General features: G+C 43.8%; 1 protein-coding gene across 1 annotated transcript in view; it reads right to left on the bottom strand.

Moving 5' to 3' along the window:
* The window catches only part of LOC126474346 (sialin-like), a 53,004-nt gene that overhangs the window by 1,146 nt on the left and 30,751 nt on the right, over window positions 1-21,107 (bottom strand). The window contains exons 7-9 of the mRNA XM_050101813.1: window positions 11,692-11,824; window positions 5,740-5,981; window positions 1,292-1,412 (exon numbers count right to left, since the gene is read on the bottom strand). Of these exons, the coding sequence (XP_049957770.1) occupies window positions 1,292-1,412; window positions 5,740-5,981; window positions 11,692-11,824 (496 nt within the window). The remainder of the gene's footprint in view (window positions 1-1,291; window positions 1,413-5,739; window positions 5,982-11,691; window positions 11,825-21,107) is intronic.

The raw sequence follows: 21,107 nt of genomic DNA, 5'->3' as shown, positions 1-21,107 counted from the left end.
GGAACTAAGGTAATTTCTTTTGAGATTGTATGCAGTGGGGTGTCTGAGAAGCGGTTAAGGAGCGATCAAGTAGTGGAGCTCAAATCCGCGTGCGGCGACTCGTATTGTGTTTTCGTACTTCCCCGTACCGACTGAAGAGAATACCGGAGTGATTCTCCGTCTTTGTCTAAATACATCTTCTGCTCGGTTGCCATAGGTCTCAACTTTAAACTAAATACGAAATCATTTATCAGGTTTAATTAAGTGTTGATGTTTATGATATGATGAAAATTCTTTTCATGGTGAGATGGGGCCTTCTGCTAACTATGAGTTGGGTTTGTGTTGACAGCATTACAAAGGAGGGTGTTATCTGGATAAAAGATAAGCAATGTGGGAAAGATAGGATGTAGGTAGGCAAGGAAAGTGTAAACTGGAAGTTTTTTGGAAATTTGTGGTAAGGTCTTATGGGACCAAACTGCTGAGGTCTCCAGTCCGTAAGTTTACACACTACTTAATCTAACTTACGCTAAGGACAACACTAACACCCATGCCCGAGGGAGGACTCGAACCTCCGACGGGGGGAGCCGCGCGGACCGTGACTAGGCGCCCGAGACCGCTCGGCTACCCCGCGCCGCAAGTGAACTGGAATCTTCATTAAGGATGGGATGGGTAAGTCTTGATTGTAGGAAACGGTAGATTACAGGAATGAATCCATGATCTGGAAAGGAAAGTGTCTGAAGTTAAGCTGTCAAAAGACAGGGGGTGTTTGGAAATGGAGGGATGAGGGGATGTGTTGATAGAGGTGCGGTAAAGGCTAGAGTTTTCAACAATGATGGAGACTGTAAGGTGTTGGGACTCACAGCTATAGAAGATGTAGTAATGGTGAAGAAGTTCAAGGGTGTGTGAGAAATTCATGATCTAATGCAAGATGCGAGTGTGAGGAGATAATCGCATGTGGAAAGCGAGGTGGCGTGCGAGGATTGGACAGAGTGATAAAATTCAGGAGGAGAGAAGGCAGGTATGGATGGGCCAGGTGAGAGCTTCATATTTATGGATGATGCTCAAGGGATTCAGATTCCCTCATTCGGTTAGTCAGTAGTTTTAGCCTGTTATGGGCCTTGCTTTGAATAATTATGTGGTGCAGAGACGTTGGAAAATCTACACTTTTTACGTAGATCTGACGGGTACATGAAACAAAAGGAATATAAAGGAACAACATAGACCGTGCTTTCAACGACGCGTGCATTACTGTACTGTTTCACCTCTCTTAGTGCAACCTAGCGAGTGGATCTTCTATGGGGTAGTTACGTACCTTGGGGCGGATCGTTCCATGGCTGCACTTTGTCCGTGGCGAGCACCACATACAGGGCGTACGTGACGAGGCCGATGCCCGCTGAGATGTAGAACACAGTATTCCACGCCGTCCGCGTTTGCTGGAAGAAGCAATAAAAGAAGCTGTTACTGCTTGATTCCAAGACCAGAGTACCCAGAATCATGCTACTCCTCTAAATCTTCCACTACTGGCCAAAGTCAGGTGTGTTCATTCAACTCTCAAATACACAGCGCAGCCAAATTAAAGGATCATTTTGTCGAAACCCCGTAGTTGTTTTCCACTGAGACGTGTAAGTTTGAAATTTGGCTCAAAAGTAACTAAAATCTGCCTCTGTAATGGCGCAAAAGACACAATTGAGCAAAACTTCAGACTTACGCGCCGGCCGGAATGGCCGAGCGGTTCTAGGCGTCACAGTCTGGAACCGCGAGACCGCTGCGGTCGCAGTTTCGAATCCTGCCTCGGGCATGGATTTGTGTGATATTAGGTTTAAGTAGTTGTAAGTTATAGGCGTATGGTCAGAAAGCAGATGGCAGTTATAAGAGTCGAGGGACGTGAAAGGGAAGCAGTGGTTGGGAAGGAAGTGAGACCGGATTGTAGCCTGTCGCCGATGATATTCAATCTGTATATTGAGCAAGCAGTAGAGGAAACAAAAGAAAAGTTCGCAGTAGGCATTAAAATCCATGGAGAAGAAATAAAAACTTTGGGGTTCGCCGATGACATTGTAATTCTGTCAGAGACGGCAAAGGACTTGGAAGAGCAGTTGAACGGAATGGACAGTGTCTTGAAAGGAGGATATAAGATGAACATCAACAAAAGCAAAACGAGGATAATGGAATGTAGTCGAATTAAGTCGGGTGATGCTGAGAGAATTAGATTAGGAAATGAGACACTTAAAGTAGTAAAGGAGTTTTGCTATTTGGGGAGCAAAATAACTGATGATGGTCGAAGTAGAGAGGATATAAAATGTAGACTGGCAATGGCAAGGAAAGCGTTTCTGAAGAAGAGAAATTTGTTAACATCGAGTATAGATTTAAGCGTCAGGAAGTCGTTTCTGAAAGTATTCGTATGGAGTGTAGCCATGTATGGAAGTGAAACATGGACGATAAATAGTTTGGACAAGAAGAGAATAGAAGCTTTCGAAATGAGGTGCTACAGAAGAATGCTGAAGATTAGGTGGGTAGATCACATAACTAATGAGGAGGTATTGAATAGAATTGGGGAAAAGAGGAGTTTGTGGCACAACTTGACTAGAAGAAGGGATCGATTAGTAGGACATGTACTGAGGCATCAAGGGATCACCGATTTAGTACAGGAGGGCAGCGTGGAGGGTAAAAATCGTAGAGGGAGACCAAGAGATGAATACACTAATCACATTCAGAAGGATGTAGGCTGCAGTAGGTACTGGGAGATGAAGAAGCTTGCACAGCATAGAGTAGCATGGAGAGCTGCATCAGACCAGTCTCAGGACTGAAGACCACAACAACAACAACAACATGGTCACCACAGCACTCTCCCGGCCTTTGTCAGTTTTTGTGACCGAGGCAGCTCCTCATCACTCCAGTAGCTCCTCAACTGGCGTCACAGCGGCTGAGTGCACCCCGCCGCCAACAATGCTCCGCGGAACCGAACAGGCACACATCCAACTGCCAGCCAAGCCCGATAGCGCTTAACTCCCGTGATCTGACGGGAACCGGTGTTACCACTGCGGTAAGGCCGTTGACGGCTTTCGAAAAAGTAATCTTTTAATTCTGTAGCGCAGTTTAGAAACATGAATATATTTTTTTGTTTATATTTTACATGTTATTTATTTACCTATAGCATAAACATTTCAATTCCTTTTTAAAGAAACGTACCGTGTTTAAGGGCTAGCGTCTGATTACTTTTCCAAACGTACTAAGTCCAATGTTGGATCAAAGGCACACCTTAGATTCTAAATAAAAATCAACAACTCAGACAGCCGGAGACTTCAGGTATAAGAAATCTGTTTCCGCTAATGGCCTCGCCAAAATAGAGCAGAGGAGTGGACAGAGAGTTATGGCATCCTCTTATTCTTCGGGAGGGTAGCTCCACCTAAGGCCGGAAAAATCACCAATGATCAGCGATTTGAGAATGCACATGCCAATGGAAACCTCTGCCTTAAAGAGACACAATCTGTATACCTAGGAAATGTACCCTGTAAATAAAAACGAAGTTGTCGCTCCAAGGTGAGAAGATTCTGAAGTAGTCCCCAATTCAAACAGACAACAGGATGGTGAACATGAGGAAAATATTAAAAAAGCAACGAAAGGGTAGTATTCTACGAGTCTGAGCCTCGAATGCAAGATATCTGACTGTGGCAGAGAAGCTAGAAAATCTGAAAAATCATATGCAAAAGCTGAATCAAGATGTAATAGCTGTCAGTAATGTCAGACAGTACACGATAATATCAACATTATCAGAAAATGTTACAACGAAAGCAATATGCTATGATTAATCATGCAATATCATTATGAATAAAAAAGTAGGGCGTAGACTGAGTTACTGTGAACAATTCAGCGATAGGTTTATTCTCATTATATTCGAAAACAAATCTATGCTAATAATCATAGTTCAAGTACACAGTCGATATCACACGGAGAACGTGAATAGACAGAATATATGACAATATATGAACAGGTAATTCAGTATGTAAAGGAAAATGAAAATCAAATAATCTAGTGGGACAGAACAGAAGGCAGAGTTACGGGTGACTATTACCTAGGTGACAGGAAAAAGAAAGAAGAAAGACTAGTTGAATTCTCCAATAAATGTCAGCTAGTAATGGTAACCGTACTATTCAAAAATCGCAAGACCGAAAGAATTACTTGGAGAAGAGGCACAAGGAGATTACATCATGGCGAGACACAGGTTCCAAAATCTGATATGGTATGTAAAACGCACTCAGGAACAGATATATGCTCATAGATCAGTTGGGGAGGAATGGAAGGCCCTATAAAAGAGTAATCGCACAAGCTTGACAGACAAAAGTAAGTATAAGAAAAGTGAATTCGAAGAAAATATGTGTAACATAAGAAATGCACCAACTGAAGGAGTAGAGAGGGAAAGAAAACCAAGTTCAGTTAAGAAAAAAGAATAAAGCAATGTAAGTCGCTTAGAAATGAATTAAACAAGGAAACCAAGGACGCTAAAGGAAAAACAATGCGGGAAAAATGCGACGAAATCGAGAAAGGAACAGCTGCAGAAAGGATATTTAGAATGGCCAAAATAACATTCAGAGAATTTAGAAGCAACGGTGTCAATGTTATGAGTGGGAAATACTTCCACAGTTAAACCCAAAGGCTTGAGCCTTGAGCGGACAGAAGAGGTATTACGAGGGCCGGGGCGGGGAGGGGAAGGGGGATAACTCTTACCTAACGTGTTAAAAGAAGAAACAGGTTCGATATGGGTACAAGGACTCTGTTTCTAGAATTTGTCATAGCTTTGGAAGACTTTCGATTAAAGAAGATAGAATGAATAGACAATTTCTTTTTAATTTATAAAATCATTAGGAGAATGGCAGTCAAACGATTATTCAAGTTAGTGTGTAGAATCTGTAACAGTAGAGACACCGTCGGATTTTCGGAAGAGTATTATCCATGTAATCCTGGAGATGACAAGAGCAGATAAGTGTGTGAACCAGACTTATGCCATAAATGTGCTGAGCTCAAGGAGGAATATGTTGAGTGCATTTTTTTTCAAACTCGTAACAGCATTTCTTCTTTATAAAGCCAAGGACTTACCAGCACCCCCTCATACATACGCAACAACATATATACAATTGAGGACATTGTGTTAATCTGCGATGAAGAAACTGTCATAGAAGTGCACCAAAGTAATTAAAAGTTTAGTGAAAAAGAAAAGTTAATGAGGGGAGACCACCGCACTTGCGACTTGTTTGAAGAATTACTTTGTAACTATTAGCAATAATAGCTCAACGTGGACACTGCAAAGTTTGCTGCAAACATAGTGAAAAAGTTATGTTCTCTTACACGCAACTGCAGAGATGTAATGCATTGGCCACGTTCGACGTGACAGACGTATTTCCACCATTTTGGGATGAGTTACCTTTGGGTCAGAGTCCTCCTTTCCATAGCGGAGTTAAACCTGTCGATGATGGACGAATCTTCAATCGAGACGATTTCGGACTGCCGAATGCCGAGACGGTTGTTTTATAAAATTGAGAGCTGTTTTCCTTCTCCATTCCTGTCCAATCCGAGATTGTGTTCGGACCTCGTCATCGACAGTACATTAAATCCTATTTTTACTCCTTTTTATTATTTGAGATGTAGCACATGATTTGGTGCCATACATTTACCGTGGAGGAGACACAATGAAATCTTCATCTTATTAAAAGTTTTTGGGTGTTTCAGTGCTATCAAATCTGAACTACAGATCGCTGAAGTACTTACGTTGCCATTCGTCAGCCATCCCACGACGTACGGTGCCAAGATGCCAGCGGCGTTTGCGAACGTGTTAGAGATGCCGAGCATGGTGCCCGAAAAGTTGGGCGCGATGGCGAGCAGGTTCATGGAGTTGCCCGTGTACTGCGCGCCCATGCACAGACCGTTGATGGCGAGGAGAGCGATGATGCCCGCCACGTCACAGCCCACCAGCGTGATCACGATCAGCATCAGCGCCGGCGGCACAGCGGCTGCAAGTGACACCAGCACATCAGTCATGTGGAACGAGAATCAAATTCGTGTTTGTGAATATTACGAAACATTGGCTATACTGAGCACTGGCCGGTTCTAGCGGATGTTATATACGTCATACCTTATAATACACTCCTGGAAATTGAAATAAGAACACCGTGAATTCATTGTCCCAGGAAGGGGAAACTTTATTGACACATTCCTGGGGTCAGATACATCACATGATCACACTGACAGGACCACAGGCACATAGACACAGGCAACAGAGCATGCACAATGTCGGCACTAGTACAGTGTATATCCACCTTTCGCAGCAATGCAGGCTGCTATTCTCCCATGGAGACGATCGTAGAGATGCTGGATGTAGTCCTGTGGAACGGCTTGCCATGCCATTTCCACCTGGCGCCTCAGTTGGACCAGCGTTCGTGCTGGACGTGCAGACCGCGTGAGACGACGCTTCATCCAGTCCCAAACATGCTCAATGGGGGACAGATCCGGAGATCTTGCTGGCCAGGGTAGTTGACGTACACCTTCTAGAGCACGTTGGGTGGCACGGGATACATGCGGACGTGCATTGTCCTGTTGGAACAGCAAGTTCCCTTGCCGGTCTAGGAATGGTAGAACGATGGGTTCGATGACGGTTTGGATGTACCGTGCACTATTCAGTGTCCCCTCGACGATCACCAGTGGTGTACGGCCAGTGTAGGAGATCGCTCCCCACACCATGATGCCGGGTGTTGGACCTGTGTGCCTCGGTCGTATGCAGTCCTGATTGTGGCGCTCACCTGCACGGCGCCAAACACGCATACGACCATCATTGGCACCAAGGCAGAAGCGACTCTCATCGCTGAAGACGACACGTCTCCATTCGTCCCTCCATTCACGCCTGTCGCGACACCACTGGAGGCGGGCTGCACGATGTTGGGGCGTGAGCGGAAGACGGCCTAACGGTGTGCGGGACCGTAGCCCAGCTTCATGGAGACGGTTGCGAATGGTCCTCGCCGATACCCCAGGAGCAACAGTGTCCCTAATTTGCTGGGAAGTGGCGGTGCGGTCCCCTACGGCACTGCGTAGGATCCTACGGTCTTGGCGTGCATCCGTGCGTCGCTGTGGTCCGGTCCCAGGTCGACGGGCACGTGCACCTTCCGCCGACCACTGGCGACAACATCGATGTACTGTGGAGACCTCACGCCCCACGTGTTGAGCAATTCGGCGGTACGTCCACCCGGCCTCCCGCATGCCCACTATACGCCCTCGCTCAAAGTCCGTCAACTGCACATACGGTTCACGTCCACGCTGTCGCGGCATGCTACCAGTGTTAAAGACTGCGATGGAGCTCCGTATGCCACGGCAAACTGGCTGACACTGACGGCGGCGGTGCACAAATGCTGCGCAGCTAGCGCCATTCGACGGCCAACACCGCGGTTCCTGGTGTGTCCGCTGTGCCGTGCGTGTGATCATTGCTTGTACAGCCCTCTCGCAGTGTCCGGAGCAAGTATGGTGGGTCTGACAGACCGGTGTCAATGTGTTCTTTTTTCCATTTCCAGGAGTGTAGAATACAGACTGTAACGGGTACGTTTATATACTGACGTGACAAGTCATGTGATAACGATATGCACAAGAACAGATGGCGGTAGTATCGCGAACACAAGGTGGACTGGCGGTGCTGTCATTTGTACTCAGGTGATTCATGTGACATTCCATTTTGGAAATCGTTAGGGAGCTCAATATTTCGAGATTCACAATGTATAGAGTGTACCAAGAATGCCAAATTTTAGGCATTACCTCTTCCTATGGACAACGAGTGGCCGACGGCCTTCACCTAACGACTGAGGGCAGCGGAATTTCGGTAAAGTTGTCAGTGCTAAAACACAAACAACACTGTGTAAAATAGCCGCAGAAATAAATGCGAGATGTATGACGAACGTATCCGTTAGGGCAATGGGGCGAAATTTGGCATTAATGTGGTATGGCAGCAGACGACCGACGTGAGTGCCTTTGCTAACACTACGACATCGCCTGCAGCGCCTCTCTTGGGCTCGTGACCATATCGGTTGGACTTTAGAATACTGTGGTCTCGTCAGACAAGTCCCAATTTCAGCTGCTAAGAGCTGATGGTAGGGTCCGAGTGTGGCGCAGACCCCACGAAGCTATGGACCCAAGTTGTCAACTAGACACTTTGCAAGCTGGTAGAGGTTTCATAATGGTGCGGACTGTGTTTACATGGAATGGACTCGGTCCTTTGGTCCAACTGAACCGATCATTGACTGTAAATGGTTATGTTCGGCTACATGGATGTCATTTTCAGCCATTCATGGTCTGCATGTTCATTGAATCTTTAAGGATGACAATGGGCCATTCAGAACATTCTGGACAGTTCGAGCGATTGATTTGGCCACCAAAATCGCCTGACTATCCCGTCGAACATTTTGTGGACATCTTCGAGAGGCCAGTTTGTGCACAATATCCTGCATCGGCAACACTTTCGCAATTACGGGCTGTTATATAGGCAGCATGGCTCAGTTTTTCTAACGGCGCTCTCAACGACTTGTTGAGTCCACTCCACGTCGAGTTGCTGAACTACACCGGACAAAAGGAGGTTCGACACGATATTAGGAGGTATTCAATGACTTTTTTCACCTCAGTTTGGAATACACTGGTGTGCAAAACTTAATAACGAAAACAACTTTAGCAAGATGTGTCGCTGCGAAATAACATAGTTGGAATAAACTTGGGCAATACGTAGAAAGTAATACTACAGTACTATGCAGCACTGAAAGTACCTGAAAGAAATACCCAATAAGAAAAAATTAACACTTTTCAAATTCAAATGGCTCCAAGCACTATGTGAATTAACTTCTGAGGTCATCAGTTGCCTAGAACTTAGAACGACTTAAACCTAACTACCCTAAGGACATCACACACATCCATGCCCGAGGCAGGACTCGAACCTGCGACCTTAGCAGCAGCGTGTTTCCGGTCCGAAGCGCCTAGAACCGCTCTGCCACAGCGGCCGGCATTGACACTTTTACTCGAAGACAATAATTACACTGAAAACATCACGATTCATGACGGCCCCGTGGAAACTACAAAAGGCGGGACATAGTTGCTAATAGCGTATGTTAGCACTACAGACAGCTATATATGCTCTGCAATGCACTCGCATGCTGGTCAGAAGTCTAGCAAGGTTTCTAGTGGTCGGGCTTTTCATTCCTCCACCAGCACGATTGACAACTGCTGGATATTCGTCGGTGCACGTGGATGTGCTGCAATATGTCTCTCCAACGCATTCTACACGTGCTCTGTGGAGCTTAAGTCGGAAGATTTCGGGCAAAATGATCCCGCATTTTCATTCATTTCCTCCTAGTAGTTAATATGTTATGTTACATTATCTAGTTCGTCCTCAGGTTTTGTAGAGCAGAGTACATATTGCACTTTGCTTTTATAAAGTTGTATTCCTACTGTCTTTGGCACTCAGTTACCACGCTGTTGACGCATATAGCGGCTCTGATACTTCCAGTTGTCGAGACTCTCGTAATTTACCTTTCTTTCCAGGCTGTTGACCTCTACTTAACTGCCACACCAAATCCTCAATAATTTCTTTGGTATATTTTGGTCTTCCTCTGCTCCTACTGTGTCTCCCCTTCACTGCTTCTTCCAGCACGGTGTTAACTATTCCTAGAAGCCGCATTAGATGTCCCACTAACCTCTCCCTTCTTCTGGTAAGTGTCTTCCATACCAGTCTTCTACATCTACATCTACTTCCATACTCCGCAAGCCACCTGACGGTGTGTGGCGGAGGGTACCTTGAGTACCTCTATCGGTTCTCCCTTCTATTACAGTCTCGTATTGTTCGTGGAAAGAAAAATTGTCGGTATGCATCTGTGTGTGCTCTAATCTCTCTGATTTTATCCTCATTGTCTCTTCGCGAGATACGTGTAGGAGAGAACAATATACAGCTTGACTCCTCGGTGAAGGTATGTTCTCGAAACTTCAACAAAAGCCCGTACCGAGCTACTGAGCGTCTCTCCTGCAGAGTCTTCCACTGGAGCTTATCTATCATCTCCGTAACGCTTTCGCGTTTACTAAATGATCCTGTAACGAAGCGCGCTGCTCTCCGTTGGATCTTCTCCATCTCTTCTATCAACCCTATGTGGTACGGATCCCACACCGGTGAGCAGTATTCAAGCAGTGGGCGAACAAGTGTACTGTAACATACTTCCTTGGTTTTCGGACTGTATTTCCTTAGGATTCTTCCAGTGAATCTCAGTCTGGCATCTGCTTCACCGACGATTAATTTTATATGGTCATTCCATTTTAAATCACTCCTAATGCCTACTCCTAGATAATTTATGAAATTAACTGCTTCTAGTTGCTGACCTGCTGTATTGTAGCTAAATGATAAAGGATCTTTCTTTCTATGTATTCGCAGCACATTACACTTGTCTACATTGAGATTCAATTGGCATTCCCTGCACCATGCGTCAATTCGTTGCAGATCCTCCAGCATTTCAGTACAATTTTGCATTGTCACAACCTCTCCATATACTAAGTATCATTCGCAAAAATCCTCAGTAAACTTCCGATGTTATCCGCAAGGTCATTTATATATGTATATTGTGAATAGCAACCGCGCTACGACACTCCCCTGCGGCACACTTGAAATCACTCTTACTTCGGAAGACTTCTCTCCATTGAGAATGACATGCTGCGTTCAGTTATCTAGGAACTCTTCAATCCAATCACACGTTTGGTCTGATAGTCCATATGCTCTTACTTTGTTCATTAAACCACTGTGGGGAACTGTATCAAACGCCTCGCGGAAGTCATGAAACACAGCATCTACCTGGGAACCCGTGTCTATGGCCCTCCGAGTCTCGTGGACGAATAGCGCGAGCTGTGTTTCACACGATTGTCTTCTTCGAAACGCATGCTGATTCCTACAGAGTAGATTTCTAGTCTCCACAAAAGTCATTATACTAGAACATAATACGTGTTCCAAAATTCTACATCTGATCGACGTGAGAGATATAGGTATTTCTCCACGTATTCTTTGTGGTACGTCTACATTTTGTGCTTTATGTGTCCACTTAATTTTTAACGTTCTTTGATAGCATCACACTTCAAATACTTCCAGTGCCTTCTCCGAATTCCCAATTGTCCATATTTTGCTTCAAAACAAGACTATGCTCCGGAAATACTTAATTTCAACGTCACTATCTAATACCAGTAGGTCTTTTCTTATTTAAGTATATTGTCTTCCCTATTCTTCCTCGTTTCAGCCTGCTTTATAATATTGCTTCCTAGATACACGAATTCTTTAATTTTTTCCAGTACTGAGTCATTCCCAATTTCGTCGTTATTCTCCTCTTTGGCTACTGTTCATCGGCCTCGTCTTTGATTTGTTATTCTGCGCTTTGTATCAGCTCTATTCCTTTCAACCTTTCTAACTCTTCCTTACATCCAGACCGAGAGCTATATCGTCTGCGAACTTTTGCATTAGGATCTGTTCTTACCTTTTAAATTTATTAAAAATATTCTTAACCTTTCTTTTTTTGCTTGCTCGACGTTCAATCTGTAACAAGGTCTTGCATCCTCCTTAACGCGGGTTTACCTAACTTTTACAAGTCCCACATGGATTTTCTGGTTATTGTAGAAATACATTACTTCAGTGGTACGTCACTGAGACAGTGTGCTGGGAATACTTACTGATGCCGTTGAAGATGCGGTAGCCGTTGATCTTGGACACCTTGCCGCTCGTGATGAGGTAGTCGAGGATACCGCTGTAGACGACGCTGCCCAGACCTCCCACGATGTACGGGACCGCCGACAGCGCAGAGTTCTGCACAGACAGGACGCAGCAATTACGATCGGGTCCGCCTCATGACGACATTAACACTTGCTCTTCTCTGATTCCCATTCAAAGCATTGTTTTTGTACTGACTTTGGTGTTGCGCTGGGTGTGTGCAGAAAGGTCGGATGAGGGATGAATGGGGCAGGATTTTCAGCTCTTAATATGCTTTCTGTACCTCGTTTAGTAATGTCTTTGTGGTCTCTCTATTTACTGACTCCATCAGCCCAGTATTTTTACCCATATGGTCGAAATTTCATCCTGAATTTTTTAGTAGATTACCTTTAAGTGAAATTTTTATTACCACAGTACAGGTTAATGTACGTGCATAAATGCTGGTGTAGGGGTTTTGCAACTGTAGTTTTTATATAAGTTTATTCAGTATGCGGTGCAACAGAGTTGTCATGAAGTAATATGAGTTCATTTGAACAGTAGTTTTTGTTGGAACTTCGTTAATCTATCTGTGATGTGTCTATGCACCATAGACATATTTCTTGGTTACTTGTATTACGGCGTCTGTTTCCTTGTTGTAGATTTGCCTTACAAGAGGGTTTTGTTAACTTCCTTTACCATGACTGAAGCTGGCTAAGTGACACTCTATTTTCCTTCTTGTGTCCGCGATATGTTTGAGGACCTAGTGAGTAATCGAAAGTTTGTGATCGTGTGTTCTTGGGGTTACTGAATATGAAGCGCCGCAAAGTATGTACACGGCGAATCGTTTCCGTTTTTGAGAATTAAATTTGTATTATTTAAACTCTGCCTAAAGTAAAACACAATTTATTTCTTTTTTTTGTTTTCCCAGATATCTTTCGACATTTATGTATCAGCGTCTGTGGTTCAATCGAATAGCACGACGAATTAACGACAAGTGTCGACGTGCCGGCCAACCTAGATGTGGCTTTTAGGCAGTTTCCCCCATCCCTGTAGCTGAATGCCGGGCAGGTACCAAGTCCCGCATGAGTTACACAATTCACAACGTTTTGTGCATGAATTACACTACACGCAGACAGTTTGGAAGGGGGGGGGGTACACATATTTCGTTCCGGGGGGGGGGGGGGGATGGGGCTGTGGGAGGTAAGCGGATTGGCAACAGGAAGCGCATCCGGCCAATCCATAAAGTAACAATGCCAAATCCGTTCATAACCCTGCCTACCCTGTGTCGATGCGGGACAAATGCACAAGAAAAGGAAATTATTATCTTAGGCATTAGTGTCTAATTAAAAGTGGGAGTGACTCCAAGTTAAATTTTGTTTTTGTTAGACCGGGGGGGGGGGGGGGGGGAGGCAGCAGCAACGAACAAACGAACAGCCATCCCCATTCCCTCCAGCACCGAACGCTGGATCTGCGCCTAGCCTCTGACAAATGTAAAATGACGAAAATCAAAAAGATTAGGTGAATTCGAAAATTTTTCAAGCGTCGTGTGACACGACGTACATCCAGATACTGCAGTAATCTTATATACCTCGAAACATTATTTCCCAGGAGATAACTTTTTATTTACAGTTATCAGAGCAATCAGTTAGCAATTCAAAGAATACTTCTTCCATGCTAGATACGCACTCTGGCGATAACAGATAATTTACTACAGCTCTTTAAATTATCTTTCACGTATAACCTGGACATAAAATCTCTACATTATCCCACAAGTAAACATTTAAGATATTCTATGTCGCAGCCTTCAAGTTCCATGTCGTTCTCATGGACTTTGTATCGATTTGTGAAATATGCTAACGATATGTTGATCCTCAGTATCACTACATAAATTTGAGATAAAACTTCCCATTTTGTATCCAACTAAAATTTTCAGCCGGTACATTCTTGTTGAAAGCGCAGCAAACATGGAAAGGGGATTACAGAAAAGTTAAATTAGTACAAGCATATGCTAATTATAGTTCAATCCTCTGCATGAAATTACAATTTATGCCTTCAATGGCAAGTGGACTTTTTGAACACTGATGAGAATAAACATGTGAAATGTATTTCATAGCTGTCAGAAATACGTGCTCAATGGTCGAGAGTTTATGAAAGATTCGAATTTGGGCACGCTATTTTACTAGAAGCTGCTCGAGAGGAACAGTCTCAGAAGCCTTCTGGAAATCTAGAAATATAGAATCAACATCGCCTGTCGATAGAACTCATTACTTCTAGTGAATAAAGAGCCAGTTGTTTTCCATAAGAATGATATTTTCTGGATCCGAGCTGGCTAAGGCCAATAGATAGTTTTCTTCGAGCTATTTATAATTTTCAAACTAAGAATATGTTCCAAAATCCTACTGTAAATCGATATCACTAATCTGGGCCTATAATTCAGTCTATTACTTCTATATCCTTTTTTTGGGATTTGGTGTGATCTTTGTGTGGCTTGTGTAACCTTCCAAGCTTTAGGTACGGATCTTTTATCGAGCGAGCGGTTGCAAATGATTGGTGAAAATGGAGTTATGTCATCAGCATATTCCGAAAGAAACCTAAATGGTATACCATTGAGACCTGAAAACTCGTCTTTATTGAATGAATACGTTGCTTCATTGCACCGAAATTATCTAGTTCCATGTTGCTCATGTTGGCAACTTTTCTTGATCCGAATCACGTAATATTTACTGCATATTCTTTGGGGAAGGAATTTTGGCAAATCGTCTTTAGTAACTCTACCTTAGTGACGCAGTCATGGTTGACATTATCATTAGTAGCATGCAATAAAGGTAGTGGTTGTGTCGTACCGCTGGTGTACTTTATATACGACCAGAAGGTTTTTGGATTTTTTGCCAGATTTCGATATAGAGTTTCATTATGGGTGCTATTAAAAGCATCTCACATTGAAGTCCGCACTAGTTCGAGCATCTGAAAACTGTTGCCAATCTTGGTGCTTTCGCATTGCTTTTTAAATCTTATCCTTTTCCGTTCCTTCTGCAACACTATCTTGACCTGTTTCTTGTGCCATTGAGGATCTGCTCCGCTTGTTATTGATTTACTTAGTATGAAGCTCTTAATTTAAGTCAATACTATTTCTATGAATTTAGCCACATTAGGTCTACACATACATAGTTTAGAACGAATGGAGACTATCTCTTAGGAATTCGCCAATCGAATTTATTCCTACTTTTTTAAATAGATACATTTTGCGGTAATTTTTGGTGAGTTTGAATCCTACGGTACCTGTCTTGGTACGACGGTGTAGTCATCCCTGTATCCGTCATCACGATCTCTATTTGCACAGGATATTTTGTTCTGAGAGCTCTAGTATGTTATCGCTATCATTTATGCTTCGTGTGGGCTCCTGAACTAAATGAACAAGATTATTCGTTTCTGTATGGACCTAAAGCACAAAAGTATAATTTTGTTGCGCTGCTCAATTGTTATCTGGGGCTGTCAACATAACTTAATGTCTACATTCACATATGTAGTAGTATTTCATAATCGTATACCTTTACAGTCTCTATAATGGAAGCTGAAGAATTCAGAAACTTTAAGAATATTAGCACTGCCCCGTGAGCAGGAAACCTAGGTTCTGACCTCAGCCTTGGTACAAGTTTTTATTCGTCGCTTCGGTCTACATACACAAATCATAGATATTTGAGACTTAAAAGGTCTCTCAAACCACATAGTTTCATTTAATTAAAATTTAAGCATTCTCGGAAGTCTAGGAATTTCCAGCACCAATATTTTGTCAGTACCAATGTCGTTAACAGGCAACAATCGTTGAGATTGTCAATTCCAGTGACGGATAACTCACACCTGGCGAATTTTTATTGTGAAGAAATATTTAACGTCCAATTAGAGATTCATTTTAAAACTCTATAGAACTAGGAATAACCTCAAACCATACCAGCTGTAAACACACTCCTGGAAATGGAAAAAAGAACACATTGACACCGGTGTGTCAGACCCACCATACTTGCTCCGGACACTGCGAGAGGGCTGTACAAGCAATGATCACACGCACGGCACAGCGGACACACCAGGAACCGCGGTGTTGGCCGTCGAATGGCGCTAGCTGCGCAGCGTTTGTGCATCGCCGCCGTCAGTGTCAGCCAGTTTGCCGTGGCATACGGAGCTCCATCGCAGTCTTTAACACTGGTAGCATGCCGCGACAGCGTGGACGTGAACCGTATGTGCAGTTGACGGACTTTGAGCGAGGGCGTATAGTGGGCATGCGGGAGGCCGGGTGGACGTACCGCCGAATTGCTCAACACGTGGGGCGTGAGGTCTCCACAGTACATCGATGTTGTCGCCAGTGGTCGGCGGAAGGTGCACGTGCCCGTCGACCTGGGACCGGACCGCAGCGATGCACGGATGCACGCCAAGACCGTAGGATCCTACGCAGTGCCGTAGGGGACCGCACCGCCACTTCCCAGCAAATTAGGGACACTGTTGCTCCTGGGGTATCGGCGAGGACCATTCGCAACCGTCTCCATGAAGCTGGGCTACGGTCCCGCACACCGTTAGGCCGTCTTCCGCTCACGCCCCAACATCGTGCAGCCCGCCTCCAGTGGTGTCGCGACAGGCGTGAATGGAGGGACGAATGGAGACGTGTCGTCTTCAGCGATGAGAGTCGCTTCTGCCTTGGTGCCAATGATGGTCGTATGCGTGTTTGGCGCCGTGCAGGTGAGCGCCACAATCAGGACTGCATACGACCGAGGCACACAGGGCCAACACCCGGCATCATGGTGTGGGGAGCGATCTCCTACACTGGCCGTACACCACTGGTGATCGTCGAGGGGACACTGAATAGTGCACGGTACATCCAAACCGTCATCGAACCCATCGTTCTACCATTCCTAGACCGGCAAGGGAACTTGCTGTTCCAACAGAACAATGCACGTCCGCATGTATCCCGTGCCACCCAACGTGCTCTAGAAGGTGTAAGTCAACTACCCTGGCCAGCAAGATCTCCGGATCTGTCCCCCATTGAGCATGTTTGGGACTGGATGAAGCGTCGTCTCACACGGTCTGCACGTCCAGCACGATCGCTGGTCCAACTGAGGCGCCAGGTGGAAATGGCATGGCAAGCCGTTCCACAGGACTATATCCAGCATCTCTACAATCGTCTCCATGGGAGAATAGCAGCCTGCATTGCTGCGAAAGGTGGATATACACTGTACTAGTGCCGACATTGTGCATGCTCTGTTGCCTGTGTCTATGTGCCTGTGGTTCTGTCAGTGTGATCATGTGATGTATCTGACCCCAGGAATGTGTCAATAAAGTTTCCCCTTCCTGGGACAATGAATTCACGGTGTTCTTATTTCAATTTCCAGGAGTGTAGTTATGTTAAAAAACATAGCCCACAGAAAATAATAAGAATGATCATATCAGTGTGTGTATAGCTTTGTATCTATTATTTTCGAAAATAAGGTGTTCTGGCTAACCATTTGCTGCTTGCCATACAAACAGCTAAAGGTCTTAGCACTTATTAACAGGGTATTTACAGATAAGTCCCTGAAGATAGCACACCCTCAATTCTTCATAATCACTTCAAGATATGGAAAGAAGGCATATAGAAAGCGATAACAAGCGAAGGGGGCAAGATTTTTTATATGGTTAACATTTGAAACTTTTTCTTGTTGTGGTATACAGCGGTAATTAAGGCTTTTTCCTTGAAATAGTGTTTTGAGATCACGTAGAAGATCGTAAAAGCAGAAAAAGTGTGTGTCAGTCCACGAAGAGAAGGTTCTCGCAAAGAAAAAGCAAGAAAATTTGTGAAATATATACCGACATCACTTCCTTGTGAATGTAACCTACTCGAGCTGAAACTGCGCTTTGTCGCGTACACCGTTCCTAAATTAGCAGATTTCTTGGGAAAAGTTTCGATGTGAACAATGACGCATACTGCGTAACTGTAATTTTAGTTTCGTAAGCTATCGAATCGCTTTGGAAAGTACTTCTTCCTACTGAACAAAAACATATTTATACATACAAAGTGTTTCCGTGAAGACGCAACAGAGTTCCAGGAATAATTGAGGTGGGCAACAGAGCTGCTGAAACGACTGAATCGAATGTCAGAAGCTAAAATGACAAAATTTGTAATTTAACGCACATCTGATGACAATGAGTAAATTGTAGGTGGACACATTTTTTGCAAATGTTTTATTTGTCTGCAAAACTTTCACAGGATCCTCACCTTCTATGCTGGCACGTGGAATGGGCGTAAAAATCTCTGTCACATGCAGTTCGCACAAATCCAGTGTTGTCACAGGCGACTAGAATTTTAGCAAGCCTCTACAGATGATTCGTATATAACACACAAACAGGTGTCAAGTGTGATCAATAGAGGCTAATGGTCCGATCACGGAAAAAAGATCTCTTCCTGTGTACCTTTCACAGAATGTACTTTAACACCACAACTCTGTGGATGATCATACATTTTTTACGTGTTTTGCGAAGTTTGCGCCGTTAGTTGTGCTGAATATTATTCTTGTAAATAAGTTGTCAAGTTACATATGCTACTTGTTATTTAAGGAAGAGAATACGCATGGAATGTTGACATTTTGTAAGTAGACATGCCGGCCTAGTCAGGGAAAAGTTATGGTCAAAGAGTGTAGTAAATTGAAAATGCATTATCGCTGGGCGTCCGAGCGCGCCAAAATAGTAGCAGTTGAGAGTCGCGAGGAGACGATTGGTGCCGTTCGTTGTGTGTATTCGCTGGTATGACTATGCAAAAGTGCGGAGACAAAAAGTCTGTTTCCGAAGTGCGGAGCAATGAAAATTGAATTAGTTGTGTTGGCGGATGATTAATATGGGCAAGCTATGGCATTTATTGGGCACAGTACAAATAAATCACGTAACATCAAGAGTACTGTGGGCCCTTGTTATTGTCTATGGTACGGCAAGAAGATTAACCTGTGCCCTATTTACCGCTAAATGAAGCCACTCGACAAAGCAACGGCATCATAAAGTGAAGTAAGAACTAAACTTTTTACAAGTAGAAGTGCAATAGACTGATCAGCGTAGTTGGAATTTTATTGCTTGAATAACATTGTTTTCGTGCATATTGTCACGTAAATAATTTTCGTAAGTCATTATCCAAGTAGTATCCATCCTATCCCTTTGTATGAACCGAGATAATCAGAAAATGAACTGAAAATGAAGTGAACATCGATTTATTAATTATCAAAACATAATTTTTCCAACCTTTTGGAGAGTTGCGTAATAATAAAATCTTTGGTTGTAGTATGAATGATATCAGAAACAGAATGATGCAAAAGCCAGTATTAATCCATTTGCTAAAAATAGAGTAACTTTCAAAATAAAAAATTAGTAGTGAAAATTTACTTAACTCGGACACTGGATTTCATTGCCAAAGCACAGTTCTAATTTATAGCGTGTGGCATAATTTGTAAATTTTATTACGAAGAAATATCAAAGTAACTGCTAAATTCAAACAATATTTCTGCTTGTTGTTACTACGACAGTCAGTATTACGGTTTTAACGTAACAAAAAGTTTTTGTCCACAGCCAGTAAACAATCTTACTTTAATTGACCTTTGAAAATTAATATAATATTTTGTATATGTTTGCTATTTGATTACTATCTGACTACTATGACATGTGTGGTGTGAAGTACTGGAAAGTGTGCGTTAGGTACTGTTCCTACGCCATGACGCCAATAACTATTGTTACGTAAGATTGCTTACGAGTATAAAATTCAGTGTTACACCTGTTCAAATGTGTTTGAATTCCTAAGGGACCAAACTGCTGAGGTCATCGGTCCCTAGACTTGCACTCTACTTAAACTAACTTATGCTAAGAACAGCACGCACACACCCATGCCCGAGGGAGGACTCGAACCTACGGGGGAAGGGGCCGCGTCTCAAACGACGCGGCCACTCCGCGCGGCTTCAGTTTAAGTTTAATTGTTCTTGTTCCGGTGAGGAGCTGGCGACCGTTGGTTATTTCATTAATGACATACTTTGAAAACCGTTCTTCCAAATTTTTCACTCACTACTCATAATTAAAAAACTAGTTTACGTAATTAAAAATATGTAAAGTTAACCGAACCTTATTTCTAATCGTCATTGCCAAAGTACTGAGCAGTGGTGATTCGGTTATAACTTCATCTACTTCTCTGTTTTGCATTATTCTTCTGAATAGATGCCTTTTTCCCACAGATTAGGGAATTTAGGTACACGGTCATATATTGCAAAAAAGCTTAATTAGCCGGAGATGTAGGAGGGTTATAGTGCTGTGCGTCTGTCCAAGAGAAATACGTGTAATGTGATAAGTACGTCATTCCTGGAACCACGTACGTGCACTGAGATCAAGGGGAATATTTCTCAACAACGTCACCCTACCATCGCCTCTTCTTGTGGTGTGCGCCTGCGTGTTAGTCGAGTTTTCATAGCGTACAAAGGTATCAACGGCATACATAATAAATTAGTTTTCTATACAGCAGAAAACACGACTCGTATGCAATCGTACTCCACTGGTATAGTTATCCTATAACACTTTGTGGTTTCTAACTTTCAACCCATTCGTTTCCAGACAAGGGTTTCGTATCTCAAATGGGTAGTTTAGTGCTTCTCCGGCATCACTCAAAATTTATTTCATCACTACGAAAACATATTTTATGTCTCCGTAGCCCGCGCGGTTGGCCGTGCAGTCTAACGCACGGCTTTCCGCGCGGGAAGGAGCGCCTGGTCCCCGGTACGAATCCGCCCGGCTGATTTGTGTCGAGGTCCGGTGAGCCGGCCAGTCTGTGGATGGTTTTTAGGCGGTTTTCCATCTGCCTCGGTGAATGCGGGCTGGTTCTCCTTATTCCGCCTCAGTTACACTATGTCGGCGATTGCTGCGCAAACAAGTTCTCCACGTACGCGTACACCACCATTACTCTACCACGCAAACGTAGGGGTTACACTCGTCTAGTGTGAGACGTTCCCAGGAGGGGTCCACCGGGGGCCGAACCGCACAATAGAAAGAGTGGTTCGGTGTAGGGCGGCGGAGGGGTGAAGTGTACTGCGGTAGTCGTCGTGGGGTTGTGGACCACTGCGGCTGCGGCGGGGACGGAGCCTCTCCGTCGTTTCTAGGTCCCCGGTTAACATACAATACAATACAATTCAATGTCTCCATAAATATAAAAAATTAGGATTATTAACTTTTGCTGTAAAATACTCGATTCTTTGCAAACTATCACTAAGAGAAATATTGGTTCAGACACGTTGAACTGTGGCATGTCAGAAGTGTTATTTGATTCATCGCGTACATCATTTCCGGTGACTGAGATTTGTTTTTCAGATTAGCTCCATCTACTACCGCAAAAAGTAGCGCCATTTCTCCATTTTTA

The sequence above is a fragment of the Schistocerca serialis genome, chromosome 4, assembly GCF_023864345.2.
Source record: "Schistocerca serialis cubense isolate TAMUIC-IGC-003099 chromosome 4, iqSchSeri2.2, whole genome shotgun sequence".
Taxonomy (NCBI): Eukaryota; Metazoa; Arthropoda; class Insecta; order Orthoptera; family Acrididae; genus Schistocerca; species Schistocerca serialis.
This window is presented reverse-complemented; position numbering and strand designations above follow the sequence as displayed.